The sequence below is a fragment of the Oncorhynchus tshawytscha genome, linkage group LG21 (genome assembly GCF_018296145.1).
Source record: "Oncorhynchus tshawytscha isolate Ot180627B linkage group LG21, Otsh_v2.0, whole genome shotgun sequence".
NCBI classification, from domain to species: domain Eukaryota; kingdom Metazoa; phylum Chordata; class Actinopteri; order Salmoniformes; family Salmonidae; genus Oncorhynchus; species Oncorhynchus tshawytscha.
Window position 1 is genome coordinate 39042960 of NC_056449.1, and position 22039 is coordinate 39064998.

Below are 22039 nucleotides of genomic sequence, written 5' to 3' on the forward strand. Positions count from 1 at the left end.
TGTAAAAGAGACCTGAAATTAAATTTAAAAAGTATAGTTGTTACCGTAAATTCTAATCCAAATAACCTGAAAGTTGTTCTTGCTATAAGAAGCAGAGCAACTGTCATCATATCTCCATGCTCCCTTTTTGGATGGCCTAGTTTGGTTTTGGCAATAGGGACCTTTGCCCTCCAGGCAGGTTTTAGCACACAAAGCCCATGATAGAATTGGTGGAACTATCTACCAAGTAAACTGGCATAAAATAAGAAAACACTGATTTATGAATACTGTCAGATGGTGCTGAAAACCATAGGGTGTTATTCTTTTTACTATTGACTATTTACCATGGGCTTAATGATAGAGAGAGTGAGAGATCAGACAGAGCACTTCTTTTCTGTCTAATAACAATACATGTAGCATGTTAGAGAGAACTCGATTAACTAATGGTAATGATTTCATGTTATGACTATATTCTATGATAATATAATGATATCCTAATGTGAGAGATGGTGGCTTTCGTAATGCGTCAATGCATTGTTACGCAGAACATGTTGTTTTCATATGTTATATTATCATCACGGAATCCTTCACATTCCAGCTATTTAAAAAAAAAAGAAAATTCTTCCAGATACTCAACAAATGAGACTTAAGTTAATTTGCTGTTAAAGTGTATTTCTAATCTATGGTTGTGCATTAAAATGAAGGTTATTGCACACGCAGTAACACCTATCCACCACACTGGAAGATAGATGTAGGCTGCATCCTAAATAGTACCATAGCCCATATACAGTACACACGGTTTCGCCATGTTTCCTGCTCGTAACGATCTGACTGATTCCCAGAATGCATATCTTTCAAACCCGATGACACCGCAAGGTCAACTTATGTACCAAACGTAATGCCTCACACTAGCTAAACTCATCAAAAAAACATTCATACAAGTTTGTGAATCGACTACGCCAATGATGATCTCCTCTGATTCACACACACACACACACACACACACACACACACACACACACACACACACACACACACACACACACACACCCTCCCTGCGATGAAAATATGAATTGGTTGATTACTGCAATGTAACGGATTGATGGAATATGGCAACTAATAACCTGTTCGTGTCTTTGTGTTCAACGGGGTGTCATCAAAGGTTAATTGTGTCAAATGTCTGTTAATTTGCTCTCAAAGACATTGGAGGGATGCAGGCTCAGAGCTAGTTAGGTTGATAGGTCAAGTTCAACCCTCTCCATAAGGGAGAATCATACTAATTACAGTCAGAATACATGGGTCTGCGTTTGATTGAAACCCTCTTCCCTAAAGTGTGCACTGTTGTTGATCATAGAGCTCTGGTCAAAAAGTAGTGCACTATACAGGGAATAGGGTGCCAAAAAGTAGTGCACTATACAGGGAATAGGGTGCCAAAAAGTAGTGCACTGTACAGGAAATAGGGTGCGCTTTTCAGACGTAACCTGTGTGTCATGTAACTTTTGCAGAGACATGACTCTTTCTCTTTCCTTCTCTCTGTCTCTCTTCCTCTCCCTCTACCTCTCTCTCTCTCTCTCTCTCTCTCTCTCTCTCTCTCTTTCTCTCTTTACCCCAGTGACAGAGTTGCAGCCTTAAGAAAAAAATACTCCCACCCTCTCTGATTATGGACTTAGCAGGTCATGCTCATGTGCTGGTGGTGTTACTCACCTGCCTGGTCTTGCTGTCCTGGGCCCAAGAGAAGGACTACACGGTGAGGGAGGAGCAGCCCGAGAATGTCCGCATTGGGAACCTACGGAAGGACTTGGACCTGAACCTTGACCCTGACTTCAAGCTGTCCTCGCCACTGCAGTTTAAGCCCGTCTACAAAACGGGCGATGTGCCTTTGGTGAGGGTAGAGGCCAACACCGGGGAGATCTTCACCACGGCTCACCGCATCGACCGAGAGAAGCTCTGCTCAGGAGTATTCAACGAGAAGCGCTGCTTCTACGAGATCGAGGTCGCCGTTCTGCCTGACGAGATCTTCCGTCTGGTTAAGATCCGGTTCCTGATTGAGGACATCAATGACAACGCTCCACTCTTCCAGTCCACCGTAATAAACATCTCCATCCCAGAGAACACAGCCATCAACACCCGATACCCCGTGCCCTCTGCATTTGACCCAGATGTGGGGATCAATGGGATCCAACACTATGAACTTGTCAAGGTGAGCTCACACTTCTCTCAATCAGTATCGAGTGACTGTCACTGCTTGTGTGCTTGACATGAAGATCAATAGTTTGTATTCTTAAGAATTGTCTGTTTTCATTCTTATTTGTTTGAAAAACAGTTACACAAATTTCTAACTCCAGAAGATTGTCAACGCTAGTTTAAATCATTTAAAAATATTCCATAATTCAAAAGAGCAGAAAAGACGGGGTAGATGTATTAGGTACTTGCTCCATACAGTACCACCCCTCCCAGTAGCACTGCTGTTCACCTGCATTTAGTTGAACCCATAAGGCTGTGTGTTAGTAGAGCTGTTCTCTGTTGTCAGACTTTATGAGCAACGTTTCCACGCTTAAATCAGAACAGAGCCTTAGGGCCACCGAGAAACCACCATGCTTTCTTTGAAAATGCTTTATGACATTATGTGTAGCAAGTGAAAAGCAAGGTGTAGTTTTGCTATAAACCATAACAACAAAAGTCCCTCTAGGAAATTGCAGATGCAGCATATTCCTCCGAATCCCAGGAAAAAAAGGTTAAATGTCGTGAATATTGTAGATTATTGCCGAGAAAAGGACCGTACTGTATTATGCTAATAAGTGCCTCTTGCAGAACCCACCGTTCTTTTTATCATCTAATTGATGTTCTATTAAATCGCAGCGCAATTTTCTCAGTTGCCTTAATGAAGTCGGCCTAAAACCAGAAAGTAGGATAATGTCATGCATTCTCCATTCATAGTCTAGACAATACTCAATACGTCGTGGAGGAAGATGAATATTGCAGATTATCTGAGGCCTGCTTGTGAATTCTAATTCTTACAGTTTTTGAGAGGAGATGCAGCACACCATTTGCTATGCGAAGGTGGCACTAAACACATGTAAAGGCTGTAGCAGATAGTCTTCTATAACAAGCATGTACGTGAAAAGGTTGCTTTGGAAAAGGTTGTCTCAACTCGGCGACACGATGATGTTTTTAGGAGCTCGATGTGAGATGATAATGAGACAAGTCACAGGTTGTCTCATATTAAGTTTGCTTTGTGTGAAAATTAACAGTTTCCTTGCTGCTCATGTCTGACTTGATTACCAATTTGCATTTTGAATGAGTTATTTCTGTGCCAAAGCCTCCCCCGCTGAAATGTCCTGAATTGTTCATGCCTGGAAAATGACCAGCCAAATGTTTGGCACAGGGCAGCGATGATGATCTCCAGTCATTCCCATCACCTTTTCATGACTGTTATCTCCTCTCCCCCTCTCCTTTCATGACTATTATCTCCTCCTCTCCTTTCATGACTGTTATTTCCTCCCCTCCTCTCCTTTCATGACTATTATCTCTTCTCCTCCTCTCCTTTCATGACTGTTATCTCCTCTCCTCCTCTCCTTTCATGACTGTTATCTCCTCTCATGTATATTATTGATGTTTCATATCCTTGCCTCATTTTTATTTTTATTTGATTTTATATTTCCTATCCTTGCTTTTTTTCTCTCGTTTATTTAAATTCAGTTCCATATCTTATCTTCCTTGGGGAAATATGTCTGTTTTGTATTTTCTACCCATCCGTTTCATTCAAAAGAGGTTTTCTGAAAAGCAGTCCATAAACATAAATACAACATAGAGGTACAGTACCCATGAGGACATTAATTCAAGTGAATTTTAGAAGTGCACTATACAGTCTTACAGTACAGAGCATAGTTTAGTTCTTTAGGGGTTTGTGCAAGCATTCCTAGAATAGCTGCTGGTCTTTAATCCACCCCTTGGACTATCTTTGTATGGTCCTCAGAGATTTGTCTGTGGAGCTCCATACAGAATAATAGTTTACTACCACAGTGCTCCTGTTTTGTCCCTGACATCAAGCTGAAACTGCTACCATTGTGTGTCATCATAGAGTTCCTGTTTTGTCCCTGACATCAAGCTGAAACTGCTACCCCTGTGTGTCATCACAGTAGGCCAGTTCTATCCCCTCAGCTGACAGACATATACTGTAGGCTAGCTGATATTAGAAAGGACAGATGAGATATGACAGCCTCCTTAATTCAAAATCAAGTTGGCTCTGTCTTTTCATATGGAGGGCTAATACACAATACCAACCCATATAGTCTGTTTGATATCACACATAATGGTCAGTAACCCTTTACTTGAAAGTGGTATAGGCCTAAAATAAGGCATCTATAACACCTTTTCGAAACCAGTAATGCCACCTTAATAATGAGTGTAGCAGTGTCATCCATAGCAACCTTTTAGTTCTGGGATTCTAAAATGGAATGTTTACCAATAGCAGTGTCAGGGTTGGAACTGCTACGTCGTCTTGGAATGACTCAAAGGTGTTCTAAGAACACGTCCAAGGTCAGGGGAAAGTAATACCATGCATGGATGCAGGAGTCTCTTCCGTTAGGAACACATTTTATCACTTAAAGCGTACCTCTTTACAGGTTCCTCCTCAGACCCTGACTGTGTCGCAAACGCCACCCTGTTCCATACAGGTTTCTGGTCAAACGTAGTGCACTATATAGGGAATATGGTGCCATTTGAGACGTTGACCGTGTGAGGCAGGTCAGGCTCAAGGGATATCGGTATTGATTTTGGTTGTTTTGGGTTCTACACTTCTCCAAATGTTATTTTTCTCCAAGAATTTTAAAGAGATTTGCACCACACTGCAGGAAACCGAATCCTTCCTATTTTGAGGGATTTTCAGTGTGTCTTAACAGCATTTGTTGTGGGCGGGCGTTGTCGGGATCACCTTGTGTAGATCAATATCCTGCTATATGAGAGCCAGATAAACTTGGTGTTGAAAGAGGAAGTCTTTATTTCGGTGTGTGGATTTGGAGCAACAACTCGTCTTTGTTTAAAAATGTACACATCTAACTTGTTTGCCAGGCTATTATGAGCAGATGGTAGAAAAATTAGGTTCTGCCTGTCATAGAAAACAAAGAGAAATGTTGAAAATGTGTAACGCCAGAGTTCATTTATACAGTATGTTCATTTACAGACGCCAGTTATGCCGTAATACTGCAATAGATTCAACATGTAGGAGCTCTCTCTTCAAATCACTCAAATTGGCATTTCATAATTGATTAATGTTCTTCATTGGATGCTGCTTGCTGCAGAATGGACAACTAAACAAAGAGCGCAGCAAGCTAACTGCCTGTGTTCAGCTCACTGCATGTGTTCAGCTCACTGCCTGTGTTCAGCTTACTGTCAAGCGCTTCCAGATTTCATTTGTTTCTGATTTTGACACATTATCATCCGCCAGAGGTTGACAAGAGGAAACAAACAATTCTGTGCTGGTTTTGTCTAAATGATATGCATCAGATCATGGCCGGTGGCAAGGGAGACTTCCATCAGTATTGTATAAAAGGGATGTTATAGCCAATGATAAAGAGCCTTGCCCGTCGGCCCATCCAGCACCATTAGCATAGCTATGAAAGGCTGATATATTCAAAGCACCATCCCAGTCTCCTCTAGATTTAATCAGGTCATCAACATAATTCAATCCCAGTCTCTAGGTTTAATCAGGTCATCAACGTGATTCGATCCCAGTCTCCTCTAGGTTTAATCAGGTGATCAACATAATTCAATCCCAGTCTCCTCTAGATTTAATCAGGTCATCAACATGATTCAATCCCAGTCTCTAGGTTTAATCAGGTCATCAACGTGATTCAAGCCCAGTCTCCTCTAGATTTAATCAGGTAATCAATGTAATTCAATCCCAGTCTCCTCTAGATTTAATCAGGTCATCAACGTGATTCAAGCCCAGTCTCCTCTAGATTTAATCAGGTAATCAATGTAATTCAATCCCAGTCTCCTCTAGAATTAATCAGGTCATCAACGTGATTCAATCCCAGTCTCCTAGGTTTAATCAGGTAATCAATGTAATTCAATCCCAGTCTCCTCTAGATTTAATCAGGTAATCAATGTAATTCAATCCCAGTCTCCTCTAGATTTAATCAGGTCATCAACGTGATTCAATCCCAGTCTCCTCTAGAATTAATCAGGTAATCAATGTAATTCAATCCCAGTCTCCTCTAGGTTTAATCAGGTAATCAATGTAATTCAATCCCAGTCTCCTCTAGGTTTAATCAGGTAATCAATGTAATTCAATCCCAGTCTCCTCTAGGTTTAATCAGGTAATCAATGTAATTCAATCCCAGTCTCCTCTAGGTTTAATCAGGTAATCAATGTAATTCAATCCCAGTCTCCTCTAGATTTAATCAGGTAATCAATGTAATTCAATCCCAGTCTCCTCTAGGTTTAATCAGGTAATCAATGTAATTCAATCCCAGTCTCCTCTAGATTTAATCAGGTCATCAACGTGATTCAATCCCAGTCTCCTCTAGATTTAATCAGGTAATCAATGTAATTCAATCCCAGTTTCTTCTCATCAACTTGATTCAAAGATGCGTCAGATGACAATCTGAAACATTGAAAGAGTCTGTAGTGAGGCGATTTCAGTCATCCGCCCCCAATATCAGCCAACTGCGGCTCTACATCATTGTTTGATACTGAGATGGAACGTTTGATTGTTGTGATTGGACGACTACCATCATTGGACGACTAATATCATTGGACGACTAATATCATTGGACGACTAATATCATTGGACGACTAATATCATTGGACGACTACCATCATTGGACGACTAATATCATTGGACGACTAATATCATTGGACGACTAATATCATTGACGACTAACATCATTGGACGACTAATATCATTGGACGACTAATATCATTGGACGACTACCATCATTGGACGACTAATATCATTGGACGACTAACATCATTGGACGACTAATATCATTGGACGACTAATATCATTGGACGACTACCATCATTGGACGACTAATATCATTGGACGACTAACATCATTGGACGACTAATATCATTGGACGACTAATATCATTGGACGACTACCATCATTGGACGACTAATATCATTGGACGACTAATATCATTGGACGACTAATATCATTGGACGACTACCATCATTGGACGACTAATATCATTGGACGACTAATATCATTGGACGACTAATATCATTGGACGACTAACATCATTGGACGACTACCATCATTGGACGACTAATATCATTGACGACTAATATCATTGGACGACTAATATCATTGGACGACTAATATCATTGGACGACTACCATCATTGGACGACTAATATCATTGACGACTAATATCATTGGACGACTAATATCATTGGACGACTAACATCATTGGACGACTAATATCATTGGACGACTAATATCATTGGACGACTACCATCATTGGACGACTAATATCATTGGACGACTAATATCATTGGACGACTAATATCATTGGACGACTAACATCATTGGACGACTAACATCATTGGACGACTAACATCATTAACAAGATGTTATATATCTACATAAATGTTTAATTTATAGATCTCTACACATACACTATATGTGGACACCCCTTCAACTTAGTCGATTTGGCTAGTTCAACCACACCCACAGGGGTATAAAATTGTGCACACAGCCATGCATTCTCCATAGACAAACATTGGCAGTAGAATGGCCTTACTGAAGAGCTCAGTGATTTTCAATGTGGCACTGTCATTGGATGCCACCTTTCAAATAAGTCTGTTAGGCAAATTTCTGACCTGCTAGACCTGCCCCGGTCAACTGTAGGTGCTGTTAATGTGAAGTGAAAATATCTAGGAGCAACAACGGTTCAGCTGCAAAGTGGTAGGACACACAAGCTCGCGGAACAGGACCGCTGAGTGCTGAAGCGAGTAGAGTGTAAAAATTTCATAAATTATTATAGAAAAATGTTCAGTGACTTCATCCTTGCAAGAGGAGGGTGTACAAAGTATTGAAAACATGGACGGCAAATATATTTAAACCTAGATTTTGGGGAAAAAATAAACATTACTTGTTAAACAAAATCTCTTTCTCTTAGCAATTGCATCATTATAAAAAATATGTATTTTTTATTTTTTATTTTGCGAGCAATTTATCTCAGTACTAGCATTATTTACAGTAATTTTTTTGGTAATCTTTATCAAGGATGTCAATAATTTTGGAGGCGACTCTAGATATATGGTCCCTATAGACACGTGATCTACAATGGTAGATGAATGCTTCATCACCATGGTTTAGGATTCCAGTCTGGGTGAAGCTGAAGTATCTGCTTTCTTTTTAAACTGTAAAGTTTTGTATTTTATTTAAAGGTTATTGGCACTGCACCTTAGGGCCCAGTGATTCATATTCTTAACCTTTTCTACAGTAAGTTTGCCTGCCCTAAATGTTTTCACAATCCAACAGCCTAATTTGAATTCACTGAAGTAAAAATAAACAGCCATTATAGATAGTTAGTTATAGCTCTCTGAAACTGATTGAAATGCTCTAAATGTGTGAAAATGAGACAGGTGGGGAATAATCTGTCTGGCTCATAAATCATCTTTAGGAGCACTTATGACATTGACTGGATGGAAGCACAGTGCCAAAGTCCCAGATACTAAAGTCTACACTAAGATTTAACAACCATATTGTAAGAAGGGCCAATATGTTATGATTCACTGATTTGAAGTGATAAAGTCACTCCTATGAATTTCATCGAAAAGTCGTAGTACAGTTATTTTAATGTCAGCTTGGTCAATGGTCAAATCGTTTCTCACTAAACGAATGTGGAGTTCTTAGTAATTACTACTTCATGTTCAAAGAATCACTCCATGAATATACATCTTCTACTAGAACTCATCTTCTTCTAGAACTCATCTTAAACTAGAACTCATCTTCTTATAGAACTGATCTTCTTCTCAACCTCATCTTCTACTAGACCTCATCTCCTTCTAGAACTCATCTTCTTCTAGAACTCATCTTAAACTAGAACTCATCATCTCCTAGAACTCATCATCTTCTAGAACTCCTCTTCTACTAGAACTCATCTCCTTCTAGAACTCATCTTCTACTAGAACTCATCTTCTACTAGAACTCATCTTCTAGAACTCATCTTCTTCTAGATCTCATCTTCTTCTAGAACTCATCTTCTTCTAGAACTCATCTTCTTCTAGATCTCATCTTCTTCTAGAACTCATCTTCTACTAGAACTCATCTTCTTCTAGAACTCATCTTCTTCTAGAACTCATCTTCTACTAGAACTCATCTTCTACTAGAACTCATCTTCTACTAGAACTCATCTTCTACGAGAACTCATCTTCTACAGAACTCATCTTCTACAGAACTCATCTTCTTCCAGAACTCATCTTCTACTAGAACTCATCTTCTTCTAGAACGTATCTTCTACGAAAACTCATCTTCCTCTAGAACTCATCTTCTTCTAGAACTCATCTTCTTCTAGAACTCATCTTCTTCTAGAACTCATCTTCTTCTAGAACTCATCTTCCTCTAGAACTCATCTTCTTCTAGAACTCATCTTCTTCTAGAACTCATCTTCTTCTAGAACTCATCTTCTTCTAGAACTCATCTTCTTCTAGAACTCATCTTCTTCTAGAACTCATCTTCTTCTAGAACTCATCTCCTTCCAGAACTCGTCTTCTACAGAACTCATCTCCTTCTAGAACTCGTCTTCTACAGAACTCATCTTCTACTAGAACTCATCTTGTTCTAGAACTCATCTTTTACAGAACTCATCTTCTTCTAGAACTCAGTGTTATTGGACGGCCATTGTTCTTGCTGTCCATGCGTGTATATAGTTTATAGCTACTCGCCATAAAGTAACCATCCTCATTCAGGCAGCGGTGGTTTTGGTTTCTTAAGTGACTTCTGTCACTTGGCAGTGCTTCAGACCAGCGACAATATTCACATCAAGTGAAACCCCAACACCAACAACAACCCTGTGTACACCATGTCTCTGCTGCAGCTACCAGGACATAGTAATGGCCTCCTTCTTCCCTCTGCCATGGTCCTTACTATATTGATACAGGAACTATACTGGTTCTAAACATACTGGGTAGTCAAATGAACACATTTGGTCTAAATTGTACCGTTCACAGTCAGAATGTATGTATCTTAATCTCGTTTCATAGCTGTGCCTAGACAGAGTAATCTCTTACAACATTATGTGCTGCATGAAGCTTATCTCTTTAAAGAGCCTGTTTTTTCTTGTTTTTGCATGAAACTGCTTCTGACTGAAAGACCTTCAAAGACCTTCTTTGTTTCTTAAAATGCATGGGTCTCATTTAGGTTCTTAGGTCTCTCTCTCTCTCTCACTCTCTCTCTCTCTCTCTCTCTCTCTAAATCATAATGATGGCAAATATGCCAGGACCCATCTTTACCGCATAGCTGATCTGTAATCATAAATATTAGTGCTACATTTTTGTGGGGAAGGCAATTACTTTGAACAGTCAGAGTCAGTTTCTCATGGGGATTACATGCATTTGTTTTCATTTTCCTCGGGCATCACTGTGGCCTACTGATTTGGCACTCCTTGGGTGAAAAGCTTTTTTAATGTGGAGTCTCTCTGTCTCCTTAATCTATGGTGGTCTGGCAGTGCATTTAAATAGGCTATCTCTATGGCTTCCCTTTCAACTGTCTCTCTCGCATATGAACTTGACATTTTGTGAGCTGTCTCCCCTATTCCAAAGTAAACGTAAGATAGTAAGGTAAAACTGGAATACAATGTTACTTAAAGCAGAGGATTTGCACTGAGGAGGGCAGAGGGCTAAAACGAGTACTTCATTAAAAAGCACCACTCTGTAATCTGAAATGGATGGTCAGCATATAGTACAAGAAGAATCTGCTGAAGGGCGGCAGTGAGCAGTAATGTACTATAATAGTTAATGAACATATATATATATATTTTTACCTTTATTTAACTAGGCAAGTCAGTTGAGAACAAATTCTTATTTTCAATGACAGTGGGTTAACTGCCTGTTCAGGGGCAGAATGACAGATTTGTACATTGCCAGCTCGGGGATTTGAACCTGCAACCTTCCGGTTACTAGTCCAACGCTCTAACCACTAGGCTACCCTGCCGCCCCAGGTCACTCCAATATGACTCCAATATAATTGCATTCCAAGGACCTTGATCGTGGTTTGATGTCATTGTGTGTCATTAGTCTTCTGTTAAATGTGTACATTCCATCTGCCAGTTTCTTGTTTTTTTAAAATAGATTTATTGAAGATTTTTTTAAAGTGCTAAACCTTCACCAATTGCCTTTTTTGGTTATGGGCATAACTGTTTAAGTCACTGTCAGCATCCATTGTTTACATAGGCCTAAGTATTTCCTTAAAAAATCGATATTTTCCAACTGGATTTAGCCTATATTTTGAGGACATTTTTCATGTTTCTATTACGCTGTGGTGTAAAGTACTTAAGTCAAAAATACTTTAATGCCTTAATTACATATTTTTTCTGTACTTTACTATTTATATTATTGACTACTTTTACTTTTACTTCACTACATTCCTAAAGAAAATAATATATTTTTTTACTCCATACATTTTCTCCATACACTGACACCTAAAAAGTACTTGTTACTTGTTAATCAAATACTTTTAGACTTTTACTCAAGTAGTATTTTACTTTGACTTTGACTTTTGTGTTTTTCACATAAAGATATATTTACTTTTACTCAAGTATGCTGGGTGCTTTTTCCCACCGTTGCTAATACAATTAAAGTACTTTCACCCCAAAGGGTTTTTCTGCAGTGAGAGCAAACATCTGTTGAAACTAAAAGAAAACTACAGCTTATTTGTGTTGATTCTGGAAACCAGCTGTGTGAGTCTAGTGCCAGCTTACAGGACCACTAGTAGGCTATTGTCGTGTATCACATGTCATATGAGATAGTAATGTTCAGGTGAAATGCATGTGAAATTACCAGAAATCAGGCTATGAATGCATACACCCTCACACTGATGAATAACTAAGCAATTAGTAACATAGTCCAGGATGTACAGGACAGCACAGTAGTTTCATGTAGTCCAGTAAAATATGACTGAAACTCACAAATGATCTTTGTTCTTCTCCCTGTCTATACAGAGTGTAAGTGAGTTTGGCCTAGACATCATCGAGACCCCAGAGGGAGACAGATGGCCTCAGCTGATCGTCCAGCAGAGTCTGGACCGCGAGCAGAAGGACACCTTCGTCATGAAGATCAAGGTGGAGGACGGAGGAACGCCACCCAAGTCCAGCACGGCCATCCTCCAGGTCACCATCTCCGACGTCAACGACAATCGACCGGTCTTCAAGGACAGTGAGGTGGAGGTGAACATCCCTGAGAACGCCCCCATTGGAACCTCCGTCACCCAACTCCACGCCACAGACGCAGATCTCGGCTCCAACGCCCAGATCCACTTCTCCTTCTCCAACCAGATCTCCTCATCCACCAAGAGGCATTTTTCCATAGACAGCACCACCGGGCTGATCACTGTCAAGCAGCCCTTAGACAGAGAAGCCACTCCGGTCCACAAACTCATCGTCCTGGCCAGCGACGGCAGCTCCACTCCCTCCAGAGCTACGGTTATCGTCAACGTAACGGACATTAATGACAACGTTCCGTCCATAGACACTCGGTATATAATGAACCTTGTAAATGGAACGGTTCTACTGTCAGAGAATGCTCCTCTCAACACAAAAATAGCCCTAATTACAGTGACGGACAAGGACTCGGATCTGAACGGCAAAGTGACTTGTTACACTGACCATGACGTTCCTTTCAGGTTAAAGCCAGTCTTTAATGACCAATTCCTGCTGGAGACTGCGGCCCCCTTAGATTACGAAACAACCAGGGAATATGCAATTAAGATAGTAGCATCGGATTCAGGGAAGCCTCCTTTGAACACGTCAGCGATGGTTTTAATAAAAATTAAGGACGAGAATGACAACGCTCCCATCTTCCCTCAACCTGAGATTCAGCTGTCCATACCAGAGAACAATGATCCATCCACGCAGCTCATAAAGATCAGTGCCACGGATGCAGACAGCGGACATAATGCAGAGATTATTTATTCTCTTGGCCCTGACGCTCCTGATGGGTTTAACATAGATAGACGGTCAGGAATCCTCTCCGTTGGCAAACGCCTGGATAGAGAGAAGCAGGAGAAGTATTCGTTCACTGTCATGGCACGGGACAATGGGTCTACTTCCCTGCAGAGCAATGTCACAGTGAGGTTAATAGTGCAGGACCTCAACGACAACAGCCCAGCTTTTACCCATCCTGAGTATAACTTCTACGTGCCTGAGAACCTGCCTCTGTACGGGACCGTGGGTCTGATCACCGTCACAGATTCTGACGCAGGTGACAACTCCGTCATAACACTGTCCATCCTGAATGGGAAAGACAATTTCCTTATTGATCCCCAGACCGGTGTGATCAAACCCAACCTCACGTTTGATAGAGAGCAGCAGAGCTCATACACTTTTATGGTGAAGGCTATAGACGGAGGGCATCCACCCAGCACTTCATACGCCAAGGTCACCATAAACGTTGTGGATGTCAATGACAATCGACCCGTTTTTGTTATCCCCTCGTCCAACTACTCTTACGATCTGGTCCAGTCTACCACCAGCCCTGGGTCTGTGGTCACCAGGGTGTTCGCTATAGACAATGACACTGGCATGAATGCTGAGCTGCAGTACAGCATCATTGGGGGATCACCAAGAGGGCTGTTTGCCATAGACAAAACAACTGGTAATATAACTCTGCAGGAGAAGATAGTCTCAGCCGATCAGGGTTTACACAGGCTAGTGGTGAAAGTCAAAGACCTGGGCCAGCCAGAGTCCTTACACGCAATCGCCCTCATTCACCTGTTCATTAACGAGACTGTATCCAACGCTACGTTCATTCAAGAGCAGCTACGTAAGAGCTTGGAGACTCCATTGGACCGTAACGTGGGAGACAGTGAGGTCACACCCCAAGCCAACGGATACGTGATTGTTGTCATCGCTATTATAGCTGGGACTATGACAGTTATCTTAGTCATCTTCGTGACGGCCTTGGTGCGCTGCCGTCAGACGCCCAGGCACAAAGTGGTGCAGAAGGGCAAGCAGAGCGGCGAGTGGGTGTCGCCCAACCAGGAGAACCGTCAAATCAAGAAGAAAAAGAAGAAAAAGAAGAGATCCCCTAAGAGCCTCCTCTTGAACTTTGTCACCATAGAAGAATCCAAGCCTGATGATCCCAGCCAGGAGCACATTAATGGAACCCTGGACCTGCCTGTGGAGCTAGATGAGCAGACCATGGGGAAATACAACTGGGCCACTACGCCGACCACCTTCAAACCTGACAGCCCAGACTTAGCCAAGCATTACAAGTCTGCCTCCCCCCAGCCAACCTTCCAAATCAAACCAGAGACCCCGATGGCGCCCAATAAACACCACGTGATTCAGGAGCTCCCGCTAGACAACACGTTTGTGGTGGGCTGTGACTCGCACTCCAAGTGCTCCTCCACCAGCTCAGACCCGTACTCGGTCTCAGAGTGCAGCTGTCAGGGGGGATTCAAGACTTCTGGGCAAATCCACACCAGACAGGTAATTCATAACTTATTTTCTAAAGCCACCTACTGTTTCCACTCCCACTCCCACTCCCCCGTACCACTGTACCTTTGTTGATAAGATGGAGGGTGATGGGTAGCAGCGGGAGGGAGCCGGGAGAATGAACCACACAAAAAAAGTCACATGTGCATTAATGTCATCAGCATTGAATATTGAGGAAGAATACCTCAGAGAGGAAGTAGAGAACTGAAGTCTGGCCAGAAAGAGGAAAAAAACAAAGACAGATTATACCTCCCTTTGCTATCTTGTACTAGATGTCTAAAAAAAACTTATTAACCTTATTTGGGTTAATGTTCCACTTAAAAGTATAATTGAGGCAGTGGAATGGTGGGAACCAGTGTTAAATGAGAATCTTAAGTGAGAAAGGCTGGTGGCAGAGTAATAGCATGCTTGAGGGAGAATCACGTCGGCCACGCTACTAATTGAACTCTGCACAGCTGTATTTGCTGAGGACCAATGGATTAAAGCAACGCTAAGCTTTTTTGATTGACACACCTGAAAAAAAACTAGCATGTCTGACAGACAGAGAAAACCAAACATAGAGTCTTTGATTTGACAGTCATCAGCTTAACAGATAAATGTTGGGTTTAATCAGCTGTTCACTTTCCACTGAAATAGTAGGACATGTATCTCCCAAGAGTGCCACTACACTACAGAATAATAAGACCTCATTAAATAATCCCAGATATTGGTTGCGTGCTGGAGAAGTGGCGTCTTTACTGTGGAGGCTCTGAAGGCTTTGTGAGTGTGAGGCAGAGAGCAAAGCAAAAGGCAAAAGCAAGGCTCATTTGAATGCTAGGGTTTGGTCTGAGGCTTATGATTCCCTAAGAGATGTGCCAAATGCGAAGTACCCTAAAATGTAACAGCAACCCAGGGAAATATATGTAAATCAGAGGTAAGGGAGGTGGAGCAGAGCAGAGTGGGGCGGTGCAGAGAGGGGATGAGCAGAGAGGGGCGGTGCAGAGCAGAGTGGGGCAGTGCAGAGAGGGGATGAGCAGAGAGGGGATGAACAGAGAGGGGCGGTGCAGAGCAGAGTGGGGCAGAGCAGAGCAGAGTGGGGCGGTGCAGAGAGGGGATGAGCAGAGAGGGGATGAGCAGAGAGGGGCGGTGCAGAGAGGAGATGAGCAGAGAGGGGCGGTGCAGAGAGGGGCAGAGCAGAGAGGGGTGGTGCAGAGAGGGGATGAGCAGAGAGTGGCGGTGCAGAGCAGAGCAGAGTGGGGCAGAGCAGAGCAGAGTGGGGCAGAGAAGAGCAGAGTGGGGCGGAGCAGAGCAGAGCGGGGTGGGGTGGGGCAGAGCAGAGCGGGGTGGGGCAGAGCAGAGTGGGGCAGAGCAGAGTGGGGCAGAGCAGAGCGGGGTGGGGTGGGGCAGAGCAGAGCGGGGTGGGGCAGAGCAGAGCGGGGCGGAGCAGAGTGGGGCGGGGCGGAGCGGGGCAGAGCAGAGCGGGGCAGAGCAGAGCGGGGCAGAGCAGAGCAGAGCACAGTGGAGCAGAGCAGAACAGAGCGGGGCGGAGCAGAACAGAGCGGGGCGGAGCAGAACAGAGGGGGCGGAGCAGAACAGAGCGGGGCGGAGCAGAACAGAGCGGGGCGGAGCAGAACAGAGTGGGGGCGGAGCAGAGCAGAGTGGGGTGGAGCAGAGCAGAGTGGGGCGGAGCAGAGCAGAGTGGGGCAGAGCAGAGTGGGGCAGAGCAGAGTGGGGCAGAGCAGAGTGGGGCAGAGCAGAGCGGGGCCGAGCAGAGCAGAGCTGAGCAGAGTGGGGCAGAGCAGAGTGGGGCAGAGCAGAGCAGAGCAGAGCAGAGTGGAGCGGAGCAGAGCAGAGTGGGGCGGAGCAGAGCAGAGTGGGGCGGAGCAGAGTGGGGGCGGAGCAGAGTGGGGCGGGGCGGAGCAGAGCAGAGTGGGGGCGGAGCAGAGCAGAGCAGAGCAGAGTAGAGCGGAGCAGAGCAGAGTGGGGTGGAGCAGAGCAGAGTGGGGGGCGGAGCAGAGTGGGGGCGGAGCAGAGTGGGGCGGAGCAGAGTGGGGTGGGGCGGAGCAGAGCAGAGCAGAGTGGGGGCGGAGCAGAGCGGAGCAGAGCAGAGTGGAGCGGAGCAGAGCAGAGTGGGGCGGAGCAGAGCAGAGTGGGGCGGAGCAGAGCAGAGTGGGGCGGAGCAGAGCAGAGTGGAGCAGTGCGGGGCGGAGCAGAGCGGGGCGGAGCGGGGCGGAGCGGGTCAGAGCGGGGCAGAGCAGAGCGGGGCAGAGCAGAGCGGGGTGGAGCAGAGCGGGGCGGGGTGGGGCGGAGCGGGGCGGGGCGGAGCAGAGCGGGGCAGAGCGGGGCGGAGCAGAGCGGGGCAGAGCGGGGCGGAGCAGAGCGGGGCGGGGCAGAGCAGAGCGGGGCAGAGCAGAGCGGGGCAGAGCAGAGCGGTGCAGAGCGGGGCGGAGCAGAGCAGAGCACAGTGGAGCAGAGCAGAGCGGGGCGGAGCAGAGCAGAGCAGAGTGGGGCGGTGCAAAGCAGAGCGGGGCGGAGCAGAGCAGAGCAGAGCAGAGTGGGGCGGTGCAAAGCAGAGCGGGGCGGAGCAGAGCAGAGAGGGGCAGAGCAGAGAGGGGCGGGGCAGAGCAGAGTGGGCGGAGCTCTATGGGATGGAGACTGATAGTGCAACAGTATGGTGGGTCACTAAGATCAAGGTAAAGATAGAGGCTTGGAAACATTAGCAGGAGGAGATAGCAAGATGGAAACTAGGGACCAATAGAAAGAGGAGGTCAATAGATGGAGCCTTGGGACCAATAGAATGAGGAGGTAGCTAGATAAAAGCTTGGGACCAATAGAAAGAGGAGGTAGCTAGATTGAGGATGGGGAACAATAGAAAGAGGAGGGATTTAGATGGAGGCTTGGAACCAATGGGAGGACGGGGTAGCAAGATGGAGACTTGGGACCAATAGAAAGAGGAGGTAGCTAGATGGAGGCTTGGGACCAATAGGAGGAGGAGGTAGCTAGATGGAGGCTTTGGACAAATAGCAGGAGGGGGTAGCTAGATGGAGGTTTGGTACCAATAATAAGTGGAGGTAGCGAGATGGAGGCTTAGGACCAAAAGAAAGCAGAGGTAGCTAGATGGAGGGTTGGGACCAATAGGGCAAGGGTGTAGCAAGATGGAGGCTTGGGACCAATAGGGCAAGGGTGTAGCAAGATGGAGGCTTGGGAACAATATCAGGAGGTGTAACTAGTTTGAGGCGTGGGACCAATAGAAAGAGGAGGGATTTTGATGGAGGCTTGGGACCAAAATAAATTGGAAGTAGCTAGATGGAGGCTTTGGACCAATAGAAAGTGGCGGTAGCTAAATGGAGGCTTTGGACCAGTAGAAAGTGGAGTTAGCTAGATGGAGGATTAGGACCAATAGAAAGAGGAGGTAGCTAGATGGAGGTTTGGGACCAATAGGAAGAGGGGGTAGCTAGAAATTGGAGGTTGCTAGATGGAGGCTTGGGACCAATAGAAAGAGGAGGTAGCTAGATGGAGGCAAGGTGGAGCTAGATGGATTCTTGGGACCAATAGAAAGAGGAGGTGGCTAGATGGAGGCAAGGTGGAGCTAGATGGAGGCTTTGGACAAATAGCAGGACTGGGTAGCTAGATTGAGGCTTGGGACCAATGGAAAGAGGTGTTAGCTAGATGGAGGCTTTGGACCAATAGACAGAGGCGGTAGCTAGATGGAGGCTTGAGACCAATAGAAAGAGGTGGTAGCTAAATGGAGGCTTAGGGCCAATAGAAAGAGGAGGTAGCTAGATGGAGGCTTGGGACCAATAGGAGGTGGAGGTAGCTAGATGGAGGATTGGGACCAAAAGACAGAGGTGGGAGCTAGATGGAGGCTTGGGACCAATGGAAAGAGGTGTTAGCTAGATGGAGGCTTTGGACCAATAGACAGAGGCGGTAGCTAGATGGAGGCTTGAGACCAATAGAAAGAGGAGGTAGCTAGATGGAGGCTTGGGACCAATAGGAGGTGGAGGTAGCTAGATGGAGGATTGGGACCAAAAGACAGAGGTGGGAGCTAGATGGAGGCTTGGGACCAGTAGATAGAGGAGGTAGCTAGATGAGGTAGCTAGATGGATGCTTTGACCAATAGGATGAGGGGGTAGCTAGATGGAGTCGTGGGACCAATAGGAGGAGGAGGTAGCTAGATGGAGGCTTTGGACAAATAGCAGGAGGGGGTAGCTAGATGGAGTCGTGGGACCAATAGGAGGAGGAGGTAGCTAGATGGAGGCTTTGGACAAATAGCAGGAGGGGGTAGCTAGACTGAGGCTTGGGACTAATAGAAATTTGAGGTTGCTAGATGGAGGCTTGGGACCAATAGAAAGAGGAGGTAGCTAGATGGAGGCTTGGGACCAATAGGAAGAGGGTGTAACTAGATGGAGGCTTGGGACCAAAAGCAGGAGGAAGTAGCTAGATGGAGGCTTGGGATCAGTAGAAGGAGGATGGATTTAGATGGAAGCTTTGAACCAATGAGAGGAGGGGATAGGTAGATGGAGACTTTAGACCAATTGAAAGAGGAGGTAGCTAGATGGAGGCTTGGGACCAATACGAGGAGGCGGTAGCTACATGGATGCTTGGGACCAATAGAAAGAGGAGGTAGCTAGATGGAGGCTTGGGACCAATAGAAAGAAACGGAAGCTAGATGGAGGCTTGGGACCAATAGAAAGAGATGGAAGCTAGATGGAGGCTTGGGAACAGTAGATAGAGGAGGTAGCTTGATTCAGGCTTGGGACCAATAGAAAGAGACGGAATCTAGATGGAGGCTTGGGACCAATAGAAAGAGACGGAAGCTAGATGGAGGCTTGGGACCAATAGAAAGAGGAGGTAGCTTGATGGGGGTAGCTAGATGGAGGCTTGGGACCAATGGAAAGAGGAGGTAGCTAGATGGGGGTAGAAAGATGGAGGCTTAGGACCAATAGGAGGAGGGGGTAGCTAGACTGAGACTTGGCACAGATGGAGGTTTGGTACCAATAATAAGTGGAAGGAGCGAGATGGAGGCTTGGAAACACTGGTAGTAGGAGGTAGAGAGATGGAGGCTTAGGACCAAAAGAAAGCAGAGGTAGCTAGATGGAGGGTTGGGACCAATAGGGCAAGGGTGTAGCAAGATGGAGGCTTGGGACCAATAGGGCAAGGGTGTAGCAAGATGGAGGCTTGGGAACAATATCAGGAGGTGTAACTAGTTTGAGGCTTGGGACCAATAGAAAGAGGAGGGATTTTGATGGAGGCTTTGGACCAATAGAAAGTGGAGGTAGCTAAATGGAGGCTTTGGACCAGTATAAAGTGGAGTTAGCTAGATGGAGGATTAGGACCAATAGAAAGAGGAGGTAGCTAGATGGAGGTTTGGGACCAATAGGACGAGGGGGTAGCTAGAAGGAGGCTTTGAACAAATAGAAATTGGAGGTTGCTAGATGGAGGCTTGGGACCAATAGTACGAGGGGCTAGCTAAACGAGGGCTTGGGACGAATAAGAGGAGATGGAGCTAGACGGGGCTTGGAACCAAAAGGAGGAGGGGGTAGCATGACGGGGCTTGGGACCAATAGGAGGAGTGGGTAGCTAGATGGAGGCTTGGGACCAATAGGAGGAGACGGTACCTAGAGAGTGTCAGGGGGCTTGGGACCAATTCATTAGAATCTTGGGACAAATTGGGACCAATTCATTAGAATCTTTAATTGCATTCTTGAATGGTGTAAATAGCAGTACCAAAAATGTAGTTAGATAGAAGGTGGGTAGTGTGGTAGAGAAAGTATTGATATAGGTTAGGGTTCATCATTAGTATTTGTTATGGTGCGGTATAGATACAGTATTTATATAGGTTAGGGTTCATCATTGGTTGTCGTTATGGTGTGGTATAGATACAGTAACTACACCATTATACATCATCTGTTGTTTAGGAGGAGGACAGGGTACTATTGTACATTTTAGACATTTTGGAAACAAGGTTATAACATGGGATTCATTCAAACAGTAAGTTATTTATTTATTTTATTTCACCTTTATTTAGGCTAGTTGAGAACATACTCTCGTTTACAACTGCGACCTGGCCAAGAATAAAGCAAAGCAGTTCGACACATACAACAACACAGTGTTATACAATGGAATTAACAAACATACAGTCAATAATACAGTAGAAACAGCCTATATACAGTGTGTGCAAATGAGGTGAGATAAAGGAGGTAAAGGCAATAAATAGGCCAGGGTGGCAAAGTAATTACAATATACCAATTAAACACTGGAGTGATAGATGTACAGAAGAAAGTAGAGATACTTGGGTGCAAAAGAGCAATACATAAATAAATACAGTATGGGGATGAGGTAGTTGGATGGGCTATTTACAGAGGCGCTATGTAACGGTGCAGTGATCTATGAGCCTCTCTGACATATGGTGCTTAAAGCTAGTGAGGGAGATATGAGTCTCCAGCTTCAGTGATTTTTGCAGTGCGTTCCAGTCATTGGCAGCAGAGAACTGGAAGGAAAGGCGGCCAAAGGATGAATTGGCTTTGGGGGTGACCAGTGAGATATACCTGCTGGAGCGCGTGCTACGGGTGGGTGCTGCTATGGTGACCAGAGCTAAGATAAGGCGGAGCTTTACCTAGCAAAGACTTGTAGATGACCTGGAGCCAGTGGGTTTGGCAACGGATATGAAGTGAGGGCCAGCCAACGAGAGCATACAGGTCCCAGTGGTGGGCAGTATATGGGGCTTTGGTTACAAAACGGATGGCACTGTGATAGACTGCATCCAATTTGTTGAGTAGAGAGTTGGAGGCTATTTTGTAAATGACATCGTCGAAGTCAAGGATCGGTAGGATGGTCAGTTTTACGAGGGTATGTTTGGCAGCATGTGTGAAGGATGCTTTGTTGCAAAATAGAAAGCTAATTCTAGATTTAACTTTGGATTGGAGATGTTTGATGTGAGTCTGGAAGGAGAGTTTACAGTCTAACCAAACACCTAGGTATTTGGAGTTGTCCACATATTCTAAGTCAGAACCGTCCAGAGTAGTGATGCCGGACGGGCAGGCAGGTGCGGGCAGCGATCGGTTGAAGGGCATGCATTTAGTTTTACTTGCATTTGAGAGCAGTTGGAGGCCACGGAAGGAGAGTTGTATGGCATTGAAGCTCGTCTGGAGGTTAGTTAACACAGTGTCCAAAGAAGGGCCAGAAGTATACAGAATGGTGTCGTCTGCGTAGAGGTGGATCAGAGACTCACCAGCAGCAAGAGCGACATCATTGATATATACAGAGAAAAGTTGGCCCGAGAATTGAACCCTGTGGCACCCCCAGAGTTTGTAAAGTAAAATACATGTGAATTATAGATGCCTAATACAATAGTATTGTCCTGGAATTAGTTTGTAATTTTTCATGTTTTATCTTTTACTGCTTTATATATATATA

The 22039-nt window shown here is 44.7% G+C and overlaps 1 protein-coding gene across 2 annotated transcripts in view; it reads left to right on the forward strand.

The window, feature by feature from the left end:
• pcdh11 (protocadherin 11) overlaps nt 1-22039 on the forward strand; it is a 287556-nt gene that overhangs the window by 11816 nt on the left and 253701 nt on the right. For both annotated transcript variants that reach the window (XM_042303479.1, XM_024383455.2), the window contains exons 2-3: nt 1592-2179; nt 12152-14638. In XM_042303479.1, the coding sequence (XP_042159413.1) occupies nt 1640-2179; nt 12152-14638 (3027 nt within the window). In that variant the 5' untranslated portion in view covers nt 1592-1639. The remainder of the gene's footprint in view (nt 1-1591; nt 2180-12151; nt 14639-22039) is intronic.